At 45.0% G+C, this 24,040-nt stretch overlaps 1 protein-coding gene across 2 annotated transcripts in view; it reads left to right on the forward strand.

The window, feature by feature from the left end:
• RASGEF1C (RasGEF domain family member 1C) overlaps nt 1–24,040 on the forward strand; it is a 71,447-nt gene that overhangs the window by 19,816 nt on the left and 27,591 nt on the right. Inside the window, exons 2-4 of one of the 2 annotated variants that reach the window (XM_048960214.1) lie at nt 6,392–6,476; nt 19,724–19,906; nt 21,412–21,534. In XM_048960214.1, coding sequence (XP_048816171.1) covers nt 19,730–19,906; nt 21,412–21,534 — 300 coding nt within the window. In that variant the 5' untranslated portion in view covers nt 6,392–6,476; nt 19,724–19,729. The remainder of the gene's footprint in view (nt 1–6,391; nt 6,477–19,723; nt 19,907–21,411; nt 21,535–24,040) is intronic. The other variant, XM_048960213.1, reaches the window with a different exon arrangement.

The raw sequence follows: 24,040 nt of genomic DNA on the forward strand, positions 1-24,040 counted from the left end.
GGCCTTATAACATCTCCTGGTCACTGTTCTGTATTGGGATATAACTGTCCTCACTGCACAGTATTGCCAGTCTCTATGATTTTATCTTTGGTTTCACGATACTTCGAGATTCATCTTAAAATAGCAGTTTCTGCTCCTTGATCATAATGGTACTGTTGATTTCCATTATTCTTTTTATTTAGCGTGTGCTGTGGGAGAAGATGAATGTTTACAACCTTTCTGTTCATGAAAGAAGGACTTGCAGCACTTGACAGCCTTAACCACAAGCGCTCATGATCCCAGAGGGAATATAAAATTGAGAGGCTTGTGTGTTTTTTGGTGTGTGTGTTTTTTTTTTTTATTATTTTTTCTGTTTTTTTGTTGTTGTTTAAGTCTGAAGGTTTTGAAAACAGCTTCCTGGTGGGTGGGAAGCCGTTGTGCTGCTGAGGAACATTCAGTGGCAATGTGGCACTGCAGCTTACGACCTCCTGCGCACACAGGAACTGGGCACGTGTGTTGGGAGATGGGTTGGCCCTGCTGTGTGCCAGATGTACCGCAGTCAAACCAATCTTTTCCCTGCTTTTCTGGAAAGTACTTGAAATTGTTGCCTCCTTGCTGTATCCTCTCCTTAGTGGTGCTCCAGGCATCCCAGCAGGGCATAGCAAGTGTAATTTCCATGTGCTATCCACAGAAATGCTTTTTCTTTTGGAGGCAAAACCTTGTTTTCCTTCAACTCTGCCTTTTGTGCGTAGGCATCGGTGCTTGAGGCAGAGCATTTCATTAAAGATTTATGTAAAACAGGGGCTGGTCTCTGAGGCAGGAGAATAAAGTTGTGCTCCAGAATGCTAATGTGGAGCCGGAGCAGTTTCAGTTTTGCATAACGCAGCACCGGCTGGCACAGCACAAGGATCCATCCAGGGGAGGAACCTTGTGCCATCCTTACCTTTGCCACCCTGCAACTTCATGTTTTGGGGTGTGTGAAGGCGATGTGAGCTGTGGGCAGGCTGTGCTGAGCGTGTGCAAGGAACTGCTGATGGCAGCCCAGCATGGAGCAGGGCAGTATGCTGAGGGAACCTTGGTTGGTAGGAGAGAGCTGGGACCATGTGGCTTTGTTCCCTCTCTGCCCTGTCATTCTTCTGCAGCTGGCATGTGCAGGTGAAGCTCAGCTGGTTTCCTCTGCAGAAAACCCTGATGTGTTTAAGTTCTCCAGTGCTTTCTTGTAGGATATTTGGTAACCCTAAGAGTCTGCCGGTTGTGGAAACCCACAAGTGACTTCGTGAGCGTGAGTGAAGCATTGCTACAGAACTGGCAGTCCTTGCAGTTGTAGTGCTCTGGAAATCTGATGTACAGAAGAGTGCCAGGCTTCCTGTGGAGCTGTGAGCAGGGCCAGGCCCAGCTCCATCCCCAGCAACTCATGCAGAGCCCAGGGAGCCCCTGTCTGATAGCAGTAAGGAGAAATCTAGCAGCATATGGAGCTCCCCTTGGGCTTTGCAGCTGCACACTGGCACCCATGGTGTTTTTTCAAGACTGTGTTGTTTACTTTTTGGTGACAGGTGTAGCTCTTGTTCTCTGCTTCACAGGCAAAGATTCTTCTGTAAAGATGCACCCAGAAGCTCCCAGGGATTGCCATCCTTCAGATGTGCATTCGAGTATTGCTGAGCTGCTGATTTGAATGTAAAGGCATGACAGGAAATGGGTTTTGTATTAATGGAAATGTAATTATGTGTGTTTAGTAAACTAGTAGAAGTAATTCTGGAACACAAAACAAAGCAAGATTTGAATACTTATTAACCAAAAACAATGGTGGTTGCTGCACACCTTGCAGTAAACACCTGTCTCCTATGGGATGGGCTGTAGGTGTTGTCACACTTGCCCAGAAGCAGCAGATGACCGTCTTGTGGGCACAGCATCTCAGGCTTTGGCCGACGTGGCCTTGAATTCTCTGCTGTATGAAGATCCTCTAAGTTGCAGGATGAAGGACTGGACCAAGTCTGCGCAGGTAGTGCTGTCCCAGCTATCCTGGAGATAGGATCTCTGCGTTCCTTTGAAGTTGTTTGTGGAAGGCCATGATAACATGGAGATTTCTTGGGCTCTTTCCCTCTGTGCAGCAGCTCCTGCTGGAGTCAGAGGCCAAAGAGCCACGCTGTGTGTATGTGAGAGGGAAATGCTGCTACAGAACTCTGTGGACATGCAGAGGACGGTGGGTGGCAAATGGTCTTGTGCAGGGACACATATGGGGTTGGGACTGAGATATCAGCTGCTGCACTGTAACTGAGACTGGGAAACAGCTTTGAGTGGGAAAACCCAAAGGTAGGTGTGCACTGTTCTGGTGGTGTGAGCTACCAGCTTCCATCAGCTGGAGAAAAGGAAGGCGTAGAATCCCAGAACTGAAATGGTTTTGCTGCTTTCACTGTTCAGCTGAGCTAACTGCAACCTCTGGCCATCTTGTCTGCAGTGTGCATCAAGTTAAGGCTGTGGGAGTTGGGAAGTGCATGTTCCAGTGCTTTTAACATCAGTCATCTGTGTGGAGGAGGCCTACAGTATGTATGCTTTAACAAGCACACACCTGGAGGAACATCCTCAGCTAGTGTTTGCCAGAGGCATGTAATGTTAAGCTGATGATTTTTGCAAGATGGAGTTCTGAATGACTTTGAATTCTTTTGACTAAGTCAACTTGGTTGCTGGGGGAGTAGAGCTGTAAGAGAAGATGGGCTAATGTTCTTATCCTAAGCAAGGAATATTTCTCTAGTTCTCCTAAACCGTGGAGTATGAATTGAAAAAATCCAAGTCTGTTTCCTCATTTTGATGCAGTCTCCATTTTTGGCAATGCAAGAGATGCAGGACACCAAAACGCCACTCGGGCTGTCTGCTGCCTCCCCAGCCACCACAGCCAGCAGCTGTCAGCTCCCAGTTGCTTTCAGCAACTCTGCATGTGAGCTCTGGAAATGGCTTTGCAGACGTTACAATGTAGGGTCCAGAACCATCAGGCTGGCAGTGACAAGTTGTTGTTTCCCAGCAGCTTTGGAGGACAGGGCATACTTGAAATAAATCCATCAAGTAGGGTTTCACATTGGTCAGGGCTTTAAGCAGCAGTTTACTGAGCTTATTTATGATGTCGCACCCAGGAAATGAAATGGAGAAATGTCAAATGCTTTCAACAAACGCCAGCACAATTTAATGCCCCCTCTGCCTTGCTTGGATTTGTGCCTAATGCTTATTATTGCAATAAACCGCATTCGCGTTCTAGGTGGTAAATGGAATTCACCCAATAATTAAAGCTACGAATAAAATACATTTATTCATCATCTTCATTCCCAGCATAGTTTGCATTCTTAGCGCTAGATATGGTACAAAAATGTGCACCTTGGGCATTTTAGCTGTTCGTGGCGTAAGGATCAAACCTGTCTGTGAGAGCCTTGGGAATCTTAAGCTGAAGGAAAACCACACAAAAGCTCGAGCCAAGCAGTTCTCTTACAGGATGTTTCCAGTCTCTTCCTCTGCGTTTGGGCCCTGGCCTGGTCTGAAGCACATCTTTTCAGACTGCCTATTGTTTCCATTATATGGAGACAGCCTCGAGTTCCTCTGTTGAGTAACCATCAGTCTGCCCTCCCACGCAGACACCTGAAGATGAGTTAATGTTGAAAAGAAAACATTTAATTGATTCTCAAGCCTCAAATGTGTCTTTCTGCAGTCCTGAAAGTTTCCAGGGTTTTTTTTTGTTGTTGTTGTTAATAGGATGGATACATTCTTAGGAATGAAACTTGCTTATAATGTTAAAATGACAGCGTTCACTTTGGTAGGGTTGTTTTGTATTTGTGCAAAGGGTGTTACGACAGAACCAGAGGGGTTGGAAGGGATCATCGAGTCCAACCCCCCGAATTCTCAGTGCCTCTGCTATGACACATGCACTGAACGTGGGTCACTTTGACGCACGCAGATGAATGGTTGTTGGATTGAGTCCTGAGGGCTGGGGACCCTTCTCTGCCAACCTGGGGCACAGACAAGTGACATGGGAGCTGTGGTCTGGTTTGCAAATCACGTCTCTTTGTGCAGTCCAGCTGAATAAAGCCTTTGTAAGCAGTCCCGTAATGAAGTGCAAGTGGCACAATTGAGCACAGCAGTTTCTTTTCAGAGAAGTGCTTCCTAATATTAGGATAAACTTGTGCAAAATAGAAAAATTGAAGACAATTCTGAAATAAATCCTGAAATGCAGCTACAGGGATCTTGGATTAAAAACCTCTTGCGTGCTGTTTTATGAACAAACAACTTCATCCATGATAGATTGTGTGCCTCAAGCGTACAAAACAAGGCAATTAAGAGAAAGCACAGTCAATGAAATAATATTGTTATCTTTTTGTTTCACATAAGTGCTGTATCTCCTTTCCACTGTCAGTTTGCTGTAAATTGCACCTTGTCATTAATAGGATTATCGATAACTCTGCCAAGCAGAGCTTCTGCACAATTTACTGTTTACTGAAATGCCTCTCTCATCATTAAAAAGTGTTACTAATATGCTTTAAATGTAAGTCTTTTACAGCACTAATGCTCGAGGTCACAGCCAGCAGCAAGTAAAGCTCTATAGACTGCTGAAGCTGGAAAGCAGGGATGCTCACCTGCTGCGAGCAAGTCTGTAAACTCTTAGAAGTGAATTTGTTCTTCCCTCTAGGCAGATTGAGGGATGCATTCCCCCCAGATAAATCAGTGTGAGCATCTGATTGTGGCTCATCAGTAAACTCATATTTACACAGTGAAGGTAGGCAACCAGCAAGGTGGTCAGCAGTGTGGGGCTGACGTGTCACGTGCTGACCTTCACCTTGGATCCAGGAGGGACAACTGCAGGGTATGGGCATGTTTGGGGCTAAAAGAGACTGAACTGGGGCTAGAACTTTGTTCAATACTGCTTTTTCCTGAAGTTTGGGTTCAGTTTCTGCCAGCTGCTTCCCAGCCTTTTGCTGTTCCCCCCCATGCCACATGTTATCCTAGTATCTACAGTATGGTTGTACAGAGTAAGGGATGAGTAGTGCTCTATGTCTTCCTTTCCCTTTGATGGCTTCTCAAATCCTCCTGTGCATCCCTTCACATTGTGGTCCTGGAGGAGCTGAGTCAGATCCCAGGATTGAGAGTGGAGGTGCCATTCAGACACCATTCCTGTTTAATTTGGTGGAACCATGCTGCGGTGTTTGTCTGGGACTGTTCTGCTTGTGCCAAGTGTGTGATTGTTGATGGGGCTGAAAGCTGCAGGGCGGCCTGAAGGAACGAGAACAGGTGTTTCTTTCATCTCTACCAAGATCACCCATCACTGCTTTTTCAGTCTTGCATCCAGCCTGAATCCAGATCGGTGCCTAGAGCATCAGCTCTGCTCCTTGGGTGCCCAATCTCTGCATAATATCCCCTAGTGCTCAGTCCAGCTCAGACTTCAGTAACACAAAGGGATTTAATTGTATCTGGGAGACATGATTTATTTGTGTTTGATGGAGCCCTGCGGTAGCAGTCTGGAGTTGGATCAGGGCATGAGCAGCCTCACACCGGTGCCATCCTGACGTTTCAGCACAGCGGCTGAATTCAGGCCGACTAAGGACAGTGCAATTCTGCAGGATTTCCCTTAGCACTGTGGTGACGTGTGAGGTAGCTTTGAAGCCTGGGACCCACACGGGCTCAGAGCAGTGACCGCTTCGCGTTCTTGCAGCCCTTTCTCTGCTCATGTAAAGCAGCGATTTGGAGCAGCCTGCCCAGTCATTTAAGATGATCGCTCTCTCTAAGCAGCAGTTTGTCAGGCTGCAATTTTAAAATTACATTGTGCTCTGCTAGGACTTGGCAGAACTTTCCCTAGGCCCGAACTTTTAAAATAGTAGCCCAAAAAGGCACAATTAAAAACGCCAGGAAGAAGGAGGAGCGATTTGAAGCAGTTTGAGCGTTTTGAAGAGAATGCCCTGTGCTTCTGAGGCTGTATTCCCATGCTGAGTCACATCCAAGGTTCATCCGGAGGATCTGGGCTGCTGTTTAGGAGGTCGATGTTTGTTGACTGCTTTAGAGGCTTTTAAAGACATCGCCAGTGCACAGCAGCAGCGTCTTGCAGAGCAGGGTTAGAGGCATGCCTTAGGAGAAATCGATTTGGAAGGTAGGCACTGCCTCTCTCCTGCTTTAATTTTCCTCCCCGTGGTTTCACTGTGCTGCTGTGATTACAGCACGCTGGGCTGGGGTTACCACCTTCTGCTGGGTGACAAGGACAAATATTTTTTGCCTTCAGAGCGACTGAAGGTTTCTCTATTGTATGCTGCTGCTGTCTGGGGAGTGTGTAACTTCATGTCACCTGTGACAAATACGGCATTAGAAATAAGCCTGCTATGGGTTAAGAGCCTCTATCTTGAGGTTATGTGGCTGTTATGCTACTAAATGTCATTTTAACTTACAGAGTCTGTCTCCAGCCTTATTGCTCAATGCTTCAGTTTGTGAGTGCCCGGTTTTGTTCCTGCTACTCTCGGAGCGCATAACTCAGCGTGAGTAAAGACGCCCATTTGAAATCATAATGTACAACTGCATCAAGCCCCATTAGTTAAGGATTGGCTTGGTTACAAATGAGGGCAAAATGCATGCTCCATTACTGCATCTGTCTCTTCTCTGTGTGTGTTTAATTTTCTGAACAAAGGGTGGGGAATTAAGAGACACCTCTTTGATACATTTGCAGCCGTTTTGAGCCAGTACAGATCTGGGAGAGCAATTGTATTTTAATCAGCTCTGTGAGTCATCACAAAAAACGCCAGCTCAGGTTTGATTGCCGAGTTCGCATTGTTGCTGATGTGCAAGACATGAAGTGGAAGGAGCACAACTTGGTATTCAGCTGCAAGACTGAACTCAAGATGCTGACAATTTGAAAAAGCTTGGTTTTGACCTGTGTGCCAAACAGATTTTACTGTGGGAAGAACAAGTTTGTCACACCATGACGTCATTTTCATAGAGGCACTTTACAGACAGTGCCCACAGCTCAGCAGAAGGTTTGGGTTGAGTACAAAGACCTCTTCAGGGTTCTTCTAAGTCTCCTGGCTGGAAGAAAGCCAGTACAAATGTGAGAGTGAGATGCGTGCAGAGATAGCAAAACTGCTCATCGGATAAAATACTTGCAAATCAAAAGTGTCATTGGACTGCCTAGAAAAGGAGAAAGTTCTCAAAACTTTGCAAATGCAATGGCAAGAAATATTCTAGAGAGGATGGAGACGTGGTGCTGGGAGCCCTGTTCTTGTGGGAGGGTCATTTGGGAATTGCTGTAGGAGTGGGCACTGAATAACGAATGAGTTCCAGAGTAACTTTCCAACTCCAGCTTCTGCTGGCTTGTGTGTGTGTCAATGGAGTGGAGTGAAGAACAGTTGCAATGTAAAAAGGGATGTTTAAAAAGTGGCAAATTTGGGAACTTCTGAATTGAGTTCCTGCTGAGAAGTGACTCAGATGGTAAAACGGGCTACAGTCCTGTAACATGGTGGTGAATTGGCACCATGGCTATGAGGAAGACTTTTTCCCCCTGAGTAATTATGTGGTAGCCATCTAAATATTCAGTATGTTAATAAAAATTATAAACAAGAAAGTATCATGTATTTGTGCGTGATGGGCACGTGTTAAAAATGCCCTGACAGTAATGAAGGGTGTTGGTCATTTGCGCAGTAAAAGAGCCATAATGGGATAAATAACTTAATTTCCCACACATTTCTGGATTTGGCCAACACGAAAGATTTCACTGAAATGATCACAAAACAGATTGAGATAATCTTGGCCAATATCCTGCTTTTTGACAAAACATTCTAATAATAAAATCCTGTGTTTGAGCACTTAGCCCAGTGAAAGGCTTTCAGTAATCCTTCCTTTTCATACGTTTAATAGTGTGTCGTGACACTGCCAGCCAGTCCGGAGCAGGGAGAGAAGGGGAGTTCTGTGCTGGACTTGGCAGGGAGGTCAGGGCACAGAGCTGGCCCACACGTGGTGGCACTTATGTAAACCAGCTGGGAATGGAGGGGAATTAGAGCCATGGCATGAAGATGGGATCTTCAGATAGCTTCACTTAGAAAACAATCTTTAATCTGTTATAAAACTCATTGGAGAACTGAAACAGCTGAAGCTCTGTCTAAAGCTGAATCCAGTCCTGATGTAGTATAGCTTGATGCTTGTGAGCAATCTCCAAATTCTAGGTTGTTTTAAAGCCCAAGTATTTCATTTTCATGGATATTTCAAGCATGGATCCTTGAAATCCATTAAAAAAATTATTAAAAAAGTAGAGAAAATCACCCAGCTTATTTCCCTGAGTCCCAGGCGTATCTGCTGAAAGCAGTATAAATTTCATAAGTGATTTCACTGTGCAGGCTGCCCCAAACAGGCATATTGATGTTATTTAGCCTCAGTTGCCAAGCTGAATGCTAGGACTGTGTTTTCACATGCAAAGAAGCTATCAGCTTTACAGATAGCCATATTTTCATAAGCTGCATTTGGCTGTCACACCTTTTCCTGTAGTCTCTTGATATGCAAACAAGTCTCAGGTTGTATATATGCTCCTGGCCTAGAAGCTAATATCCCTGAAGAGTTCCTGATTATCTTTCCATTAACTCTTACCCTCCCCCACATCCCTCAGGAAGGTAACAAGCAAGCTTTCCTTCACTATGGGTTTCCAGCTGGTTACTTCCCTAGTTCCATCCTAAATGGATTCTCTTGGTGTTGCGTGTTACCAAAGAAATACCAACTGCAATTTCAGTGCTGTCTGAAAGTACATCAAGGAAAGGTGAAATGGACTTCAAGAATTTGAAGTGTGGGGAAAGCACCCTGGATCTTAAGGCACCACATCAAGGAACTCAATAACCGCATGCTCTGTCCAAAGCATAATCATAGCATCACCAATGTTGGGAGAGGCCTCAAGATTGTCCAGTCCAACCATCAACAGTGTCACAGTACACCACGAGAAGGTGCACTGCTGCTTGTATATGGCATTTCATCTCCTTGGTTGTACTGACAAAAGCTTGCTGAACTTATCTGTCTGCCATTCTTACATTTTCTCATCTAGTTCGTGTTGTTTACAAACCAACGCTCAAACCCAAGGCTTCGTTGCCTTGAATGCAGCACTTCATTACATCTGTCACTTCCAGTCTCTTTTCCTTATGGAGTTCAGATGACTTCTTGATCAGCCTGCCATATGCTGTGTCCATCCTGTCTGCAGTCAGCAATGAAATCACCTGTCCCGTGTCCATCCTTCTGCAAACTCCTGCCACAGCTGATGTTTGTGTGAGTGCAACTGGTGCTGTATTCCAACTTTTGGATCCATGTGGTGTATTTGGCAGGGAAGCAGAGAAGATCCAGCCATGGAAGTTGTGGACACGCTGCTACCATCTTGATCACTGGTCTGTAATTATTGTTTAAATTCTAAGTAGTACAGAATAGCTTTTGAGACCTGTCTTGTTTGTTTTACGGCCACTTAACAACATGCTGTATGTTTCTTCTGGTTACTGCCTTAAACTGATCGTAAACCTGTGCTTGCAAATTCCTATCAATATTCATTGTTTGAAACAGGCTGCTGGCTCAGCTCCTTTAGAATTATTCAAATTGAAGTGATTATATAGCTGGATAAACATTTCAAGACAAGCAGCACGCTCCTGGTTTTGGTATTAGCACTCCTGGAAAATTTGCAAATACCAGAAGCTGAATTTTTAAAGGCAAAAGCCCATGTTGGCACTGTCAACATTTACATGAGCAATTGGCTTTATTTGGAGAGCGGGGACTGACTGTCCTTATCCACAGGCAGCAGAAGCATACTTTTTGAGTGGTCACACTGATTTGAAGTTCTTGATGCCTTTTGTGACCACTGAACAGAAATCAGGTGGCTTGAATTTGGCTCCTGCTATGTGTCAGTGCCTGACCTAATCTGAGCCTGTGATTCATGCAATTTCCCATGCAGGTGTGGGAAGACAAGGGTTTTTTCAATTGCGTGTATAAATCTCTGTGCTCAAGAGATTACAGGTGACATTAGACTCTTCCTTTTGCAAATCTGACATATATTTGCATATCTGTATATGCATAATTTTTTACCAGAAATTCCCCTGCAGTGTTTAAAGTCCTGTTGTGAATGTCTCTGTCTGTGCAGGTCTGGAGTCTTAGAAGATTAAGTAAGGGTGAGACATTTAGCCAAAGGGTAACAACTCTGGTGTTCTTTCAAATGTTATATCAAGTGGTTTGTCATATTATTAAAATAGCACGATTTCGTAACAATTGTGGTTGCTGCTTTAAAAAACATCCTGTTGCTCAAGAGAGATGCTGAGTGAACAAATGAGTACAGGTTTTTATGTCGGACCCTGTCCATAGACGAATGCAGGGGCTTTCCCCATGTCTGTACAGCATGTTTTGGCTCTGGTCTGGAGGGGCGTTTGCCTACCATGCATGTGGTCTATAAGCTAAGCAAGCTGTTCCCACAGCCTTGGAAAGAGAGGGGGAGAAAAAGCGTGGCGTTTGGGGCTCCTCAAAGTGCTGGAGTAATGAGTTAAATCAGCTGTGTCCTTTTTTGTGGGTAATGTATCTTAGTGATCTACAGGATTTGCACCCTTGACACAGTCTTTAGAGGAGAACTTCCAAAAAGTATGGAATGAATGTAGATTATGTGGGAAATTACCAGCTGGTTTGCTCACACAGCTCGAGTCAGCACAGTCTCCCACTGTTAACTGAACGTGTCCTTTATAGAAATTGGCTTTGTAACCCACATTTCAACTGCTAAGGAGTTATGAGGTCAGTAAGTGCAGTTCAGATTTTAGCTCATTTTGTGTATGTCTTGGACTGTACTCACCCCTGGGCTTCATACCACCAAAACTGATGAAAGGATGCCAAGAAAAAATCCATCCCCTTATAAGTCGTCTCCTGTGCACACGTGTATTTCACCAAGCTACCCAGCCCAGCTCTACCAGGGTTTCTGCTTGCTGGCTCCTGCAGGCTGTAATTTTTAGATGGGCACTGAGAATAATGAACTGTGGCAAATCTTGGATGGACTTTAAATCCTGTGCTGTAGGGGAAGACCTTGTTCTACCTACAAAAGAGCAAACCGTTGTATCTTAGCCCCCTGCAGCACTATTACTCCTTTCATGCAATGCGTCTGCTGCTGGCCCATGGGAGAGGTGAGCTGGGATGGGGCAGCTCAGTGCAGGCAGTTCCCTGCTTCCTCCAAAGAGCCAGATCACCAATCCAAAGCTGGCGTCACGTAACTGGGGCTCTGATGGAGACAAAGAACTGATGTCTGCAGTCCCTTTTAATGACAGACTCTTAGCAGCGACCACAGAAGTGTCTTGCAGAGTTAATTTCTGCTAATGAGCAGTTAGCCAGCTCAGCAGCTGACTGCTCCTATCCCTTTGCTTGGGTGGTCGGGGCTGAGCACAGCACTTCCCAAGGCATGGGAGCACCCTCACCTGAGGTGTGTGGGTTAAAGCTAAAATGCCCTTTCTCTGAAGCTGAGGGGTTTATTTTCCAGCTACAGTCTTGCTGTGTTATCCTAAATATCAGTGCAGCCTTTGGTTTTTTTTTAATACTTAATCCAACCTGAGAAGATCTGTGGGTAGAAGGCTTTTTGGCTGCCGAAATGGAGGCTGAATTTGCGTGGGCTGAGCGTATCCAGTGTGAAGATGCTTAGATCTGGGGACAGCTGCAGAGCGTGTTGCTGCTTCCTCAGGCACTGGCAGGTGCCAGAACTGGCATGTGCCTGGCTGCCCTGGTCGTGCCATGGCAGCGGGTGCAGATGGTGCTCCAGAAGGGGATATCTAGAAGCTCACAAGCTCGTTTCTTTTAGGGAGACGCGTCCATATGCTGCTCGTACAGTACGAGAGCCAGCTGATCAGTCTGCAGTTCTCTGGGGCTGCTGGAATGATAAAAGCAAATTCTATAGCTGGTGCTGGCTGTGCTGTGCAGCCCTTGCACTCTGTGTCTCTTCCCAGGCGGTAGGTGAAATCCTGTATTCATGTGTCATCAGAGCTGCTGGCAGGCCTTACATGGCTTTTCATGAAGCACCAACATTGTGAAGAAGTTTGGACCCTATTCCGTGTTTTAGCAGATCTGGGAGGAAATAAAAAGTCATATGAAGCACAGCCCTACCCAAACTAGAGCTGTGATGGGGAAGGTCTGGAATTGCTGTAGTTATGTACTGTGGTGGGGTGTGCTTATATAAAAGTGTATATGCTTTTATATGTGTGGTGTGTATATATATTTTTATATGTATATATACTTGTGCATGTGTAATGCCCAAAGTGCATCATTATGCATTCATGTATGCATGTGGAGTCTGTCTGAGGAGGTATGTGTATATAAAAAAAAAAATGATTTATAGGTTTTTAAGCCTTCCTGACAGGCTCCAGGAGACCAATTTCTAAATGTATGCAAAGATTTTTGACTGGGAGACAGGTAGCAGTAGGTGCTAATAAATGAAAGAACTGCGAGTGAGATGTTGTGACATGCACCTCTCTGAACAACCTGCGGAGCGCTGGCAGAATCATCAAACCGAGCCGAGAGCAATCAGCAGGGACTGATAAAGCTGCTCTTGTAATTATTTGTTTGATATACAGCTTTCCTTCTTCCTTCTGCATAAAGAACAGAATCGCTTTGCTTAGTGTGGGAGGGTTTTTATTCCTGTCAAGGCTTGTTCTCACCAAGATGTCATGAGAGGAGGACTCAAGTCTGCATATTTGTTTTATTTACAGGCTTTCTATTGTAATTCTGACAGTGTGCCATGGAGACGGTGTTCATTTAGATGGGGAGAGGCATCCTTGCTCATGCAAAGCTATCAGTGCTGCAGGAGCTGGACTCACCACGCTGCTTTTTTAAGCCTTTGATTCTTCCAGGTTTGGAGGGGTAGTAGCTGTCCTCAAGAGGAGATCTGAAGTCCTCCCAATGGTACACCTGCATGTTTATGTCTTACAATCCACACAGCTGCCTTCTCTTTTCTAAGTGTGAATTTTGATGATGTCACAGCCTGGGCTGCCCTACAAGACCACACAGCCCTCAGGTTGACAACTCTGGTTATCCCTAAATAACCCCCTCACCTCTCCTACTGTCTGAGCAAGGAGATCCATGTGCGGGCTGATCTGCAGGCACTCACAGCGGTGGCCCATCAGCAAGGACTGAAGTGAGCCAGAAGGCTCCTGTTGATATCAGTGGTTTCTGGGAATTGCTGCCTGCATGGTTTTGTTCCGGGATTCCCCTCTCTGTCCGTGCCTGATTGAGCTCAGACTTCACTCTGGGCAAATTTTCCAATTCTGCTTATAACAAAAAGTAGAGTGACTCAGTCCTGCTCTGAGCACTCGCATTTTCCTTGCTCCATTTAAGTTCATTATCCTTTTCTTAGTCTTTGTATCTAAGGGTTTTGCCTGGAACTCAGGAGGCGCAAGGGGAGAGACAGCAGGTTGGAGCAAAGAATGGATTGCCTAGCCTAAAGGGAGAGAAATCCAGACTGTCGCCTTTAACGTACATTTGAATACTGTCAAGGGCATCTGGAATACATTGATGGGGTTCTCCTTTGCTGAGAATCTGATAGTAATGAGGCACAGATATGCCACAGGCCCTGCACTTCAGTCATAATACTGGGGAAGTGTCTGAGCCGCGCGGGCGTCCTGAGACATCAGAGCCGGTGTTCCGTCTCGTGCCAGGGTTGGTGCCAAGTCGCTCTTACTCAGGAGAAATACTTCAGATCTGAACCAATTTAATGAAAAGAGAAATTGTTCCGAGACTAAGAAAAAAGCTTTACATCAGTGGTTTTATGGGGGGTTGTTCCTGAGTGATTACAGTGCGTGCTTTCAGTGCTTTCTGATTCCAGGCAATGATGGCATTTTAAGATAAATAATGCGTTTGCTGCTCGGCTTGTTATTGAAGGGCTTTTATTATTGCTGATGTTACATGAAAAAGAAAGGCATTAAAAAAAATGTGGCACTAACAAATTGAAGCCCCCAGGGAACTGTTGCCTGAATGAGATTTTGATTGGAGTTCAATTTAATTGGCCATAAATCTTCTCGTTTCTGATTTACATTCTGTTTCAGTCCAGTCTACCAAATTCATGATAATCAGGTTTTCATTTTTCTCTATTGAACAAAATACTTGGACATGAGCATAAACAGAAACATTCCTTTAGCAAGGTGACCTTGTTCTTCCTTGCGGTGTACTGGTAATTGATTTAATGTCTCCTCCTTACCTATAAACTGGGTCTCTTTCTGAGCCACGTCTGTCAGATTTTCAGGTAATTGGTTAGCGTGGTTGTTTTCCTGCTGTAGTATTTTGACTGCAAGATGTTGCTTGTAAGCCTCTATTGCAGGAGTCACTATGATTGTTCTCAGTGACACGATGGAAAAAATGGAGCTGGAAGGTGTGTGTGCGCCTCTCCTGTTGGCTGCTCTGAAAGCAGTGGTGTGCCTATTTCAGAAAATAAAAGCTCTTGTTCCAGCTTAGAGCAAATAAGGAAGATGCAGTGATTTCTGTGGGTTTTTGTATCTTTTTTCTGTCGCATTGCAATGTCTTTCAGGGAATGAAATTAGGCCCAGCTCTAGCAGTGCTGGCAGTGTTTCTGTTTTGGAGCATTGCTGCAGAGGATGGAGCCGGGCTGCTTTCTGTGCCTGCCCTGGGTGCCTTTGCTCCGTGACTTGTCCAGGTGCCAGCAGGGAGAGGATGGAGCCCCAGGAGCTTTGTCTGTGTGCCCTGATCACTGCTGGGCCACGTCTGCTGGGCTGAATTGTGGAATCTTTGCGTCTTTCTGGTTAGAGAACTTTGCTATGGGGAAACTGGAAAGTTTGTGTCTGCATTTTACAGCAGAGGTCATTTTGGTGCGAGTCTTCCTGTGTAAGTAGGATTAGGAGGATTTGTGTTTTATGTGCTTCCTTAGTGCCCTATGGAAGCTGCAGCTCGGTTGGAGCTGCCCCACACACCTCTGTGTGTTGTGTCTCATTAGATACCCAGAAACCAAAGCTCGTAAATTCACTTGCTGCTCTTGCAATCTCATTGATGTGAATCTCGGTGAAGTGCTTCAGTGATGCAAGGAATAAATAGGAAAGGAGAGGGAGCCGGCCTGTGCCTAAATGTAATCATTGCTATTGAGTTTGGAGAATATTGCAGTTAAGTGTTTTTTTCCCCACCTTTCCCATCCCACGGTTCTTTTCTTTGCTGATTCTTTTGTGTTTGTAAGTTGCGTGCCTTCAATTTATTGCTCATTTAACCATTTCCAATGGTATTGGGATTGACAGGTTGAGTTTTCTGCAATCTCACGAATTCATGGGCTGTAAATTGAATGTTTTATGAACTGTTGAGGAGGTAAAGTTACATCTCCTACCAGTTTTCTAATTACATCAGCACCAAGTACATTATGAGTTTGTTAATGCCAGGTACTCTAGCTGAAAAAAACGTTTACAACCACAGTCTTGACAACTGGAAGCAATTACTGTGCAATGGTTTTCTTTTTGGAACATCAGAGTTCTCTCTCTTTCTTCTGCTTCCCTCTCCATGCCTTCCCTTACCGTCCTTTCCAACTCCTGTATAGTTCTGGTGATCTTCAGAAGCTTGTGCCTTTCATCCCTGTATTGGGAAGAGCTTTATGTATTTTAGATAATAAATTATTAAATGATAATTTTTTAAATAATAAAATCCCTAACTTAGGGATATTCAGGTCTGTGCCTTGTCAGGTTATTCATGACCTTGGGTCCCCCACACCCTGGGTGAGCTCCTTGCCTGTGCTCACAGAGCGGTGAATTGTGTCCAGAGCTTCTGCTCCCTTATGGTCTGAAGCTTCCGTGATGGCACAGGTGGGCACCCCAACTCCACACCTTCCCTTACCATCCTCTCCAACTCCTGTAATTCTGGTGAGGGATCTTCAGAAGCTCGTGCCTTTCATCCTTGGAGTGGGAAGAGTTGTATTTATTTTGTTAATCTGGAAGTTAAGCGGGTGGGAAGATGCATCCGCAGCCCCACTCTGTTTGTCACATGGCACCAGCTCTTGTTTCCCTTGAGAGAAGCAGAGCAGATGGAAGGCAGAGATGAAATGTAGATCAAAAGTAAACACTGTGATTAAGTTTTTGATAAAAGGATGAAACGCTTATCACATCAAAGCCACTAAAAAACACATTAAATATTTCCGGGACGTTTTGTGTCCACGTAAGCATTAACTGTACTTGCTGCAGGGGTGGTGTAACAGCAGGCAGGGCAGTGCTGGTGGGATGCTTTCATCTCAGCTCCTTTAGCACGTTGGACCACTTGCTGCAGCCTACGTTTGAGCCTGGAGAAACATCAGTGGGAGAGGAAACAGGCTGCCAGCAGGCTGGTGGGCCCCGCTGCCGTGTGGTTAGCAGCCCTTTCTCTGAGCCATGTCCTCTTCAGCTTTCCAGGTTTGGGCACTGGATTTCCAAAGATTTAAGGCACTTGCAGATGTAGATGAGTGCAGGGTTTGTGGGTGGCTTCTGTCCCAAATATTGGTGATTGTTTGGTTCTGTGTTCTGGCTCAGTGAATCAAGTCCATAAAGGTTTTGTAAGATTTGCAGTGAGAAGTGTCTATTAATTACTTGTTTTCATCACTGAGCTGTCCTGCACAGTGAAGGAAAGATTATAAAGCATTATATTATCATTATTTCTTAATTTTTTTTTTCAATCTTAAGAAAGTGTGGAATATATTAATAAGAACGTATAGAAAAAGCACTCTGTAATAGCCAGTAAAAGCTAAGGATAATGAACGGCGAGAAAGAAGAACAGCAGAAAAGAGCAGAGGGCAATAAAAATGCAAACGAAGATTCCCCATTTCAGTTATTATCGTGACACCACAGAAGTGCATTTCCTTTGCAGCGGGTAGGATCGCTGCCAACAAACCCAACTTCTGTTATCCAAAACAGCCACAGCTGAGCAAGTTATGCCTGAGCTGCAGCATTTCCTGACCAGAATCTCCTGTCCAAACACAGCCCCAGCATCAGGGACAGTGAGCAGGACGCTTTGTTGCAAAGTGACCCAGCAGGCAACCAGGGTATTTGTGTGCTGGTTCTTGCTCAGCACTGCCTGCATGGAGCTGGGGTTACGCTGTGCCACTGCAGGTGGCCATTGCCTTTTTGATAAAATAAATGCAAAATCAGTTCTGCCTATTTTGTTGCCTCTTTGTAGGGTCCAGCCTGCTTTTTTTCCATGTTACAGTCTTGCTTTTCTGTAGGCGAGGAAAGAGCTACACATCCTGCCTTCTCCCAACTGGGGGCACCTGTAGAATGGAGACTCATCCCAGAAGCAGGTTCCATTCCTTTTTTGGGAGGTATTGTTTGGGTTGGTTTGGTTTTTTTTTTACCTGCTCTTTAAAGCAGTTTGGAGGTGGTTTTCACAGCTCCAGGTGTCAGTCTTGTAGAGCACAGGGTTGGTTTGAATGCTGTAAGTGTGCAACCACCTGGGCCATCCGTCATTTTGCAAGGCAGGGCATGGAGCTCTGCCCTTCACTAAGACCCCTCCAACAGTGCTCCCTCCAAAGCACCGTTTATCAGACTGGTCCTCCAAGGTACACATGGCGTTTCACTGCCATTGTCACTGCCAGTAGAGCCTGTGTGCTGTTGGCAGGGCATCTCTGCTCCTTCCAAACCCCCCAGTGAGCAAAATGACGTGACATTAAAACCTTCAGGTCTGCAACAAATGCACATAATTGATGGCAGAAGCATTATTCCCTGCAGTGGCAAGTGAGGTGGCAGCCAGGCAACAGCTCAGATCAAAACAGATCTGATGCTGGCCTGCTGGCCTTGCCTGAAAACTGTAGATCAGATCAGGAACTTGATAGTAAAAAGTCAAACTTAATTTCTTGACAGTACCCAAGGAGGATGTCTCAGCACTATGTGTACAGCTGGTTTTATTCAGTTTGTTTTAAAAAAAAAAAAAAAAAAACTTTTAAGAAGTATTACCATGTATTTCAGCAAGATTTCTCATGTAATGAGATGTAAAAGTTCAGGCAATATCCTGTTTAGACACGTTTTGATTTGATAATACAAAATGGTGCTGACAGTGAGGGATTGCACAGAATAAATCACTGAGTTCTGTTTTACACCAAAGCCTGCATGTGTCCTGTAAGTTCACAGCTGTTCTAACTTTTGCTTTCCCTCATCTAGACAGCAATATGTCTGTGAGATTTATTTCTTGATCTATATGGACTCGTAATCTTTGTTGGGATTATTGCCATAGAAACAAGATGTACGTAGCGCGTGTTAGAAGTAACAAATGGGATTTGGCAGTCTTTGCCATTTACTACACAAAGTCTGAGATGTGTACAAAAAGCAGCAATTGCTTATTCTCAAAGCCTTATTTACTGGCACATCTGCATGTTTATTAAAACTAAACACTTTGACTTCCGTTCTAGCTGGAACGCCATTTAGATATTCTGATCTTTCAACTAAAATCCCTGAGATCTATTTTGCCTTTCAGTCGAGGCAGGAATTGGTTGGGTTTGACTCTTTTGGCTCCTGTTTGCACAGTTGCAAAGCCTGGAGGCAGCCCGTGCTCCCAGCCTGCAGAAGATGCTCCTTGGGAGGATGAAGTCATGAGTTTTGCCCATACAGCCCAGCTTCCCACAGCACTGTGAAGCTCCCAGTATCTCCCAGAGTTTCTCACCCTGCCTGGCTTGCAGCCCATTCTCCTCAAGGCTCAAGCAAATTGTCAGGCTTCAGAGGCCGTGTGTGTTAAAGACCCTTGTTCGAGATGATGCATTTGCTGACCTGGGAGTATGTGTGCACTGTCCTTTTCCCAGTCCCTATCCTGTCCCATACCCAGCCTCTAGTTGAGAGCAGAGCTGTTTCTTAGGGGGCATTTTGGAGGCAACTGGAGATGCTTTCAAACCCTCAGGGTGAGATCTGTCCTGCTTCACCATCTCAAAAAAAAAAGCAAACCAAAACCCAGCTTTGCTCAACGGAGGAAACACCTAAAGCTGATTGTAAGCTACAGAACTGAAATACAGCCTAGAATACAAGCTGAGGAACTGAAATATAGCAAGCTTGAAGTGGGCTGCATGCTCAGAGCTTGCCCAGCCTCCTTTCCAAAGGTACTGAGGACTCTGCAGCTCTTGTGAAGTCGGTGAGTGCTCAGGATCTTTCTGAAGTATATTTAGTACCTAAGTGTAGATCTAGGGCTGACTAAATTCAGGCTCCAAAAACAGTGTAGGTGTCTGCCTTCTTCCTTTTCCTCATTTCTCTTTCCTTTGCTCTTTAAACTCTTGATCAGGTCGCGCATTCTCTGCGCCCTCCAACTCTTCCCATTTTTCCATCCTCCTCCATTTGACATCTGCTCCTGCTGCTGCCCCTTGCCCACTCTGATGGCTCTCTTGGGGTGGCACCCCTCTTCCCTCCCTCTCTCACCCTAAGTCCTCCCTGCCTCATTCTCAGAAGGGCGGAGGATAGAAGCAGCAGCTCAGCTCTGCTCTCCTTGAGAACCTCCCAAGTCCAAGTCTCAAGTGCCCCATCTCTCTTGTGTGGGGCTGGTGGCAGAAAGAGGAGTTGGCATAGAGCCCTTGACTGGAGTGGGAGCCCAGAGCAGCCACCATCATCATCAAAGATACAAACCAAAATGGCCCATTTTCCTCTGTATTTCCCACCACAGGTGTAATCCACTAATGACAACTCTAAAAGAAGATGCAATGAAGGGATAACGTTAACTTTGCAAACAGGAAACTCTCGTTAGTGGCTTCTGATTTTCCAAACAACCACACTACAGATGTGGCTATGAATCTGATGGATCTTTGCCTGACGTGAGCTTCTCTGTGTTGCAGGAAGGTATGCCCCAAACGCTGAGTTCTACCAGTATGTTTACCCCATGTAGCTTCAGCCCTCATCTACATACTTCTAAAGAAGATGAACAAGGAGGGCTTATCTTCCAGGATGGAAACCTTACCTCAGCATCTCTGGATGCTCTAATCCAGCATCTCATACCTACCACTGATTACTACCCTGAGGTAAGCAATTCACAGTATAATAAACAGTTTAATTTTGATGAATGGAGATAGAGCTTTATGCAAAAGTGCCGATGTGTTTGATTTTGAATTAAGAGGTATAATTTAAAAGCTGGATGAATTAATGCACTGCTTTGAATGCTGTTTCACCATTCTGGGTTTGTTTCCTTGAAAAAGTAGATCCCAGAGTTTGATGCTACCTTTAAATAAGAAAACAAAGTGGAGAAAAAAAATCCGTGGTGACGATGAAATAGCAATTTGTCAAGAGAACTTCAGAAGTGCATCCCAGGGAGGGTTAGATGAAGCAAAAAAAAAAATCAAGTCTGAATGGGCATTCAGTTGAATTTCAGTAGCTGTTCAAGTTGTCCAGGTGTCACTGCAGATACAAAGCATTTCCTCAGTGACAACAGAAACGCTGCTTCTGATGGCCTCATAACAAACGAAGGGTTATGCTCATGCTCACAGGGACTTTGCAGTCACTGGACAACAGGACGCAGATCCTGATCCTCACTCAGTCAGTGAATACTCAGTGTTTCTTCACCACTATGTGGTGAATGTGAGGATCTGTAGTGGAAGCAGGTTTATGGTCCTGAAAGCCATTGACTTCACCAGATTCTGCACGTACTCAGTGGAATAGAACAGAGTTTCACTGGAAGACTTTCAAGTGCTAATATGTCTCCGTGGAAAGGCTTGTATCTCAAAGCAGCAGAGTAGCATTGACTTCTAGGCAGTTTAGAGGTCTACTAAAGTTATCAATGCAGAGCAGACAGCATGTTTTAAATTACCCACAGCTCAATTTCTGATCAGCTAAAAATAAGTAATAAAGAAGCATGTTAATTATAAGAGAACAGAAAGGCAATAAAATAGGTAATGGGCAGATTAGGCTGTGAGATTTTCATTAAGCAGTGTGTGATATGAAATATTACACCCGCTGCTCAGGAGCATGGCTGGGTCTGGGGGAAAGAAGATAATCCAGGCACCAGGAGGGGATGGGAAGCAGATTTCTGAAGATTCATGCATGTATTTTAATTTCACTGCAGGAATACTTTAAATAGTCCAAGGATTTATCCAACAGGCCTGCTCCCCTCGGCTTTCAGATGGAACGCTGCATATGGCATAGTTAGACTGGTAGAAATGTGGAGTAGCAGCCGAATAAATTCAGTGTTCCCTTATGGAGGCAGGGTGAGACTCCAGGGCAGAAACGAGATGTGACTGACCCCAGGGTTTCTGAGCTCACAACCCAGTACAGCAAAGGCATGCCTGAGTCTACACACTGAGTATTCACTGCTCTCTGTGCATTCCTGGTGGTGCTGTCTCCAGTACCTGGGCCATCTTTGCTATGGAGGTAGGAGATGCTGCTGCTTCCTGCACTCGTTGTAACCAGTTCCATTTTAAGGGCCAGGAATCCTCCTGCTTTTTGGACACTCAGCTCTGTCCTATCAGTTCCAGTGGAAATAAAACCGCAGAATGTATGGTTTATAGTAAGTCTTCTTGTTTCTCTCCCACAGAAAGCCTATATCTTTACATTCCTGCTGAGTTCCAGACTCTTCATTGAACCCCACGAGCTTTTGTCCCGAGTTTGTCACAAGTGCATTGAGCAGCAGCGGCTGGACGACCCTGTGCTGGACAAGGTTAGTTCATCATTTTCAACAGGCAGAGTCTGGTGATCCGGTGTGTGGCTTTGCCTTCTTTTGAATTGAGTGAGACTTGCTTATAATGATGGTTGTTGCTGAGATCTTGACATTGAGGCATCTTAGTATCCATGTCCAAGAGCAGCGCTCCAGGCACCAGTCACTTCAGATCTTCTTCTGATTTCCCTTTTCCCCATTTCAGTCTTCCCAGGTGACTTTCCTTCTTAACTTCTTTAAGGCTTTGATGAAGCCTGCGGGTTGCAAGGAGGTAGGATGTAAACCTCACACGCTGTCAATTGCAGATGTCAGCACACTGCTGTCTCCCCCATTTTACTTAATGCATCTGCCCTTTCTCTTTCTTACTTCTGGTGCAGAACGTAGCAGTTCCCCTTGGCCTTACCTGTCACTGTGAACACCACATAACAGCATGCAGCTTCCCACTAATCCCTCACTGCCAGCACTGACAGATTGTCTGCACAGCCGTGCTGCAGAGCGGCGCTGTCTGGCACACCAGGAACGAGTTGAAGCAGTGGTGAGGCTATGACGAGCTAACAGAATGAGCAAATCCAAGCTGTTAGTGTGTCACAGTCCTCCTGTTTTGCCCAAGTGACTGTGCAGACTGGTACTGTGTACGACAGCAGACGTGTATCCTCTGGCAGTCCTCCAGGCAATGCAGTGCACATGGATGCCACTGGATCCCATTTAGCAGCAGATTCCATCTGGGCTCTCCTCAGTGCATTGATGGAGACCTCTCCAATACAATACCTGGAACAGGAGCTGCATCTTGAGTGCAGTGGAAGGGAGAAGAATGTGCATTGGTTGCAATTTTCCAAAAAAGAACCTAGAATTCTGGAATGATTTTCAGGATCAGCCTTCCCAGCACTGAAACACAATGACATCAGAATGCCCCTTTACCGATATCTGAATGTGTGCTTGTTTCACCCAGGGAACTGTTGGCATGAGTAACAGGATCTCTGCCTTCACTACATGGTACAACCAGCCAGACAACATGGAAGTCTAGCATGTAGGCTGCACATACAGTGTGAGTTAGAGCTATATGAGTGAGGTGCAGCATCCAAGACAATTTTTTTTGAGGCGTGATTGATTCTGTTCTGAGATGACACTCTGAGATACAAATTTAGGAGAATGAAAATGTGAGTATTCCAGAGTTTTGCTGCTCATTTCAAGAAATTAGAAGTATTACGAAGAACTCCCAGTCTGCCTGAAGTGAATCTGCATTTTGGAATCCCTGCAGTAATGTGCAGGTGGTGGGACACAGCTGATTTTATGTCACTGGGAGTGGGCCTGACCTCGAAACTTTGCACACTAGTGACCTCCCATCCCCTGAGCCATGTCCTGTGACTTGCACAACGTCCTCTCCTTCAGTTCAGAATAGCAGTTTGTACAGCTGGAGCAAATGTCTCCCCAGATCTTTGCAGTTTCCAATAAAGCTTTCCCTTTAGCAGCCACCTGCTGGTCTTTGAGAGTGAGCTTAATGCTAGCTGACAGCAGTTATATTTAGAGATGTGGTTCATTGAAACCTGTTGTTGGTGGAAAGCTGAAATACGCATTTCAACCACCTTGGTTGAAAAGCAGAGACTCAAGAGTATAATTTTCACTGATTATAGGGTATACTTTAGCTACAGTACGTAGGATGCAGAAGAAGGCTGTTTGTTTTGCTCTGTGTTTTCTGTAAATAAAAGTGCAGTTTCTTGTTTAATGCAGTTTCCTTTTCCCTTCTTCTGGGATAACAGAGGATGAAAGCTTTGGAAGCAGCTGCACTGGCTGTCTGTTGAGATAATATTAAGGCACCAGTTGTGCTGTGCCCCACATTTCCCTCCTTGCCCTGTATCATCCTAACTATTCTTGCTGCTGCATCCTCAGATAAAAGACACCAAAAGCAAAGTGGGCACCAGCTGTGTGTTATGTGAGTGAGTGTCCTTGTCTTATCACGACCTTAAGCTTGTGTTGGAGAAGAGCAGTGTTATCACCACTTCAGGTAAAGCTGATGAAATGCTGGTGTGTCCATCAGTTCTTCCTCATGTTTTGTCTGCCACTGGTCACTGAGGTGTTTTTTTTTTTCATCCAGACAGAAAAGAAACAAGATTCACCACTTTGTTGGTCAAGAAATAAACTATGATCAGGTTTTTGGTTTTGTTTTTTTTTTTTTTTACAAGTGGATGAAAGCACAGGAGGGTTGTGATCAAGGAAGAACACAGGGTTCAAATCATCACAAGAGCCTGTAGTTTTTAAAAAAGGTACAAAGGTTGCACCAACAAAATGTCCAGCCAGGCACAAACAGACCAATTGCATGTGCAGAATACTTCAATCTGCATGTAAAACAGATAGCTGTGTATGCATCTACGTGCTGATATTTTTGCATGCCAAAATGTGTCATTTGTGCACTACACTATTTGTTTGCATGTGTGCAGATTTTGTAGGTGCAACTATAAGTGCCTTCTTTGAAAATCTGGCCCCACATTCAGAAAAATGCTGGAACTTCAAT

Source organism: Lagopus muta, chromosome 14, assembly GCF_023343835.1.
Source record: "Lagopus muta isolate bLagMut1 chromosome 14, bLagMut1 primary, whole genome shotgun sequence".
Lineage (NCBI taxonomy): Eukaryota > Metazoa > Chordata > Aves > Galliformes > Phasianidae > Lagopus > Lagopus muta.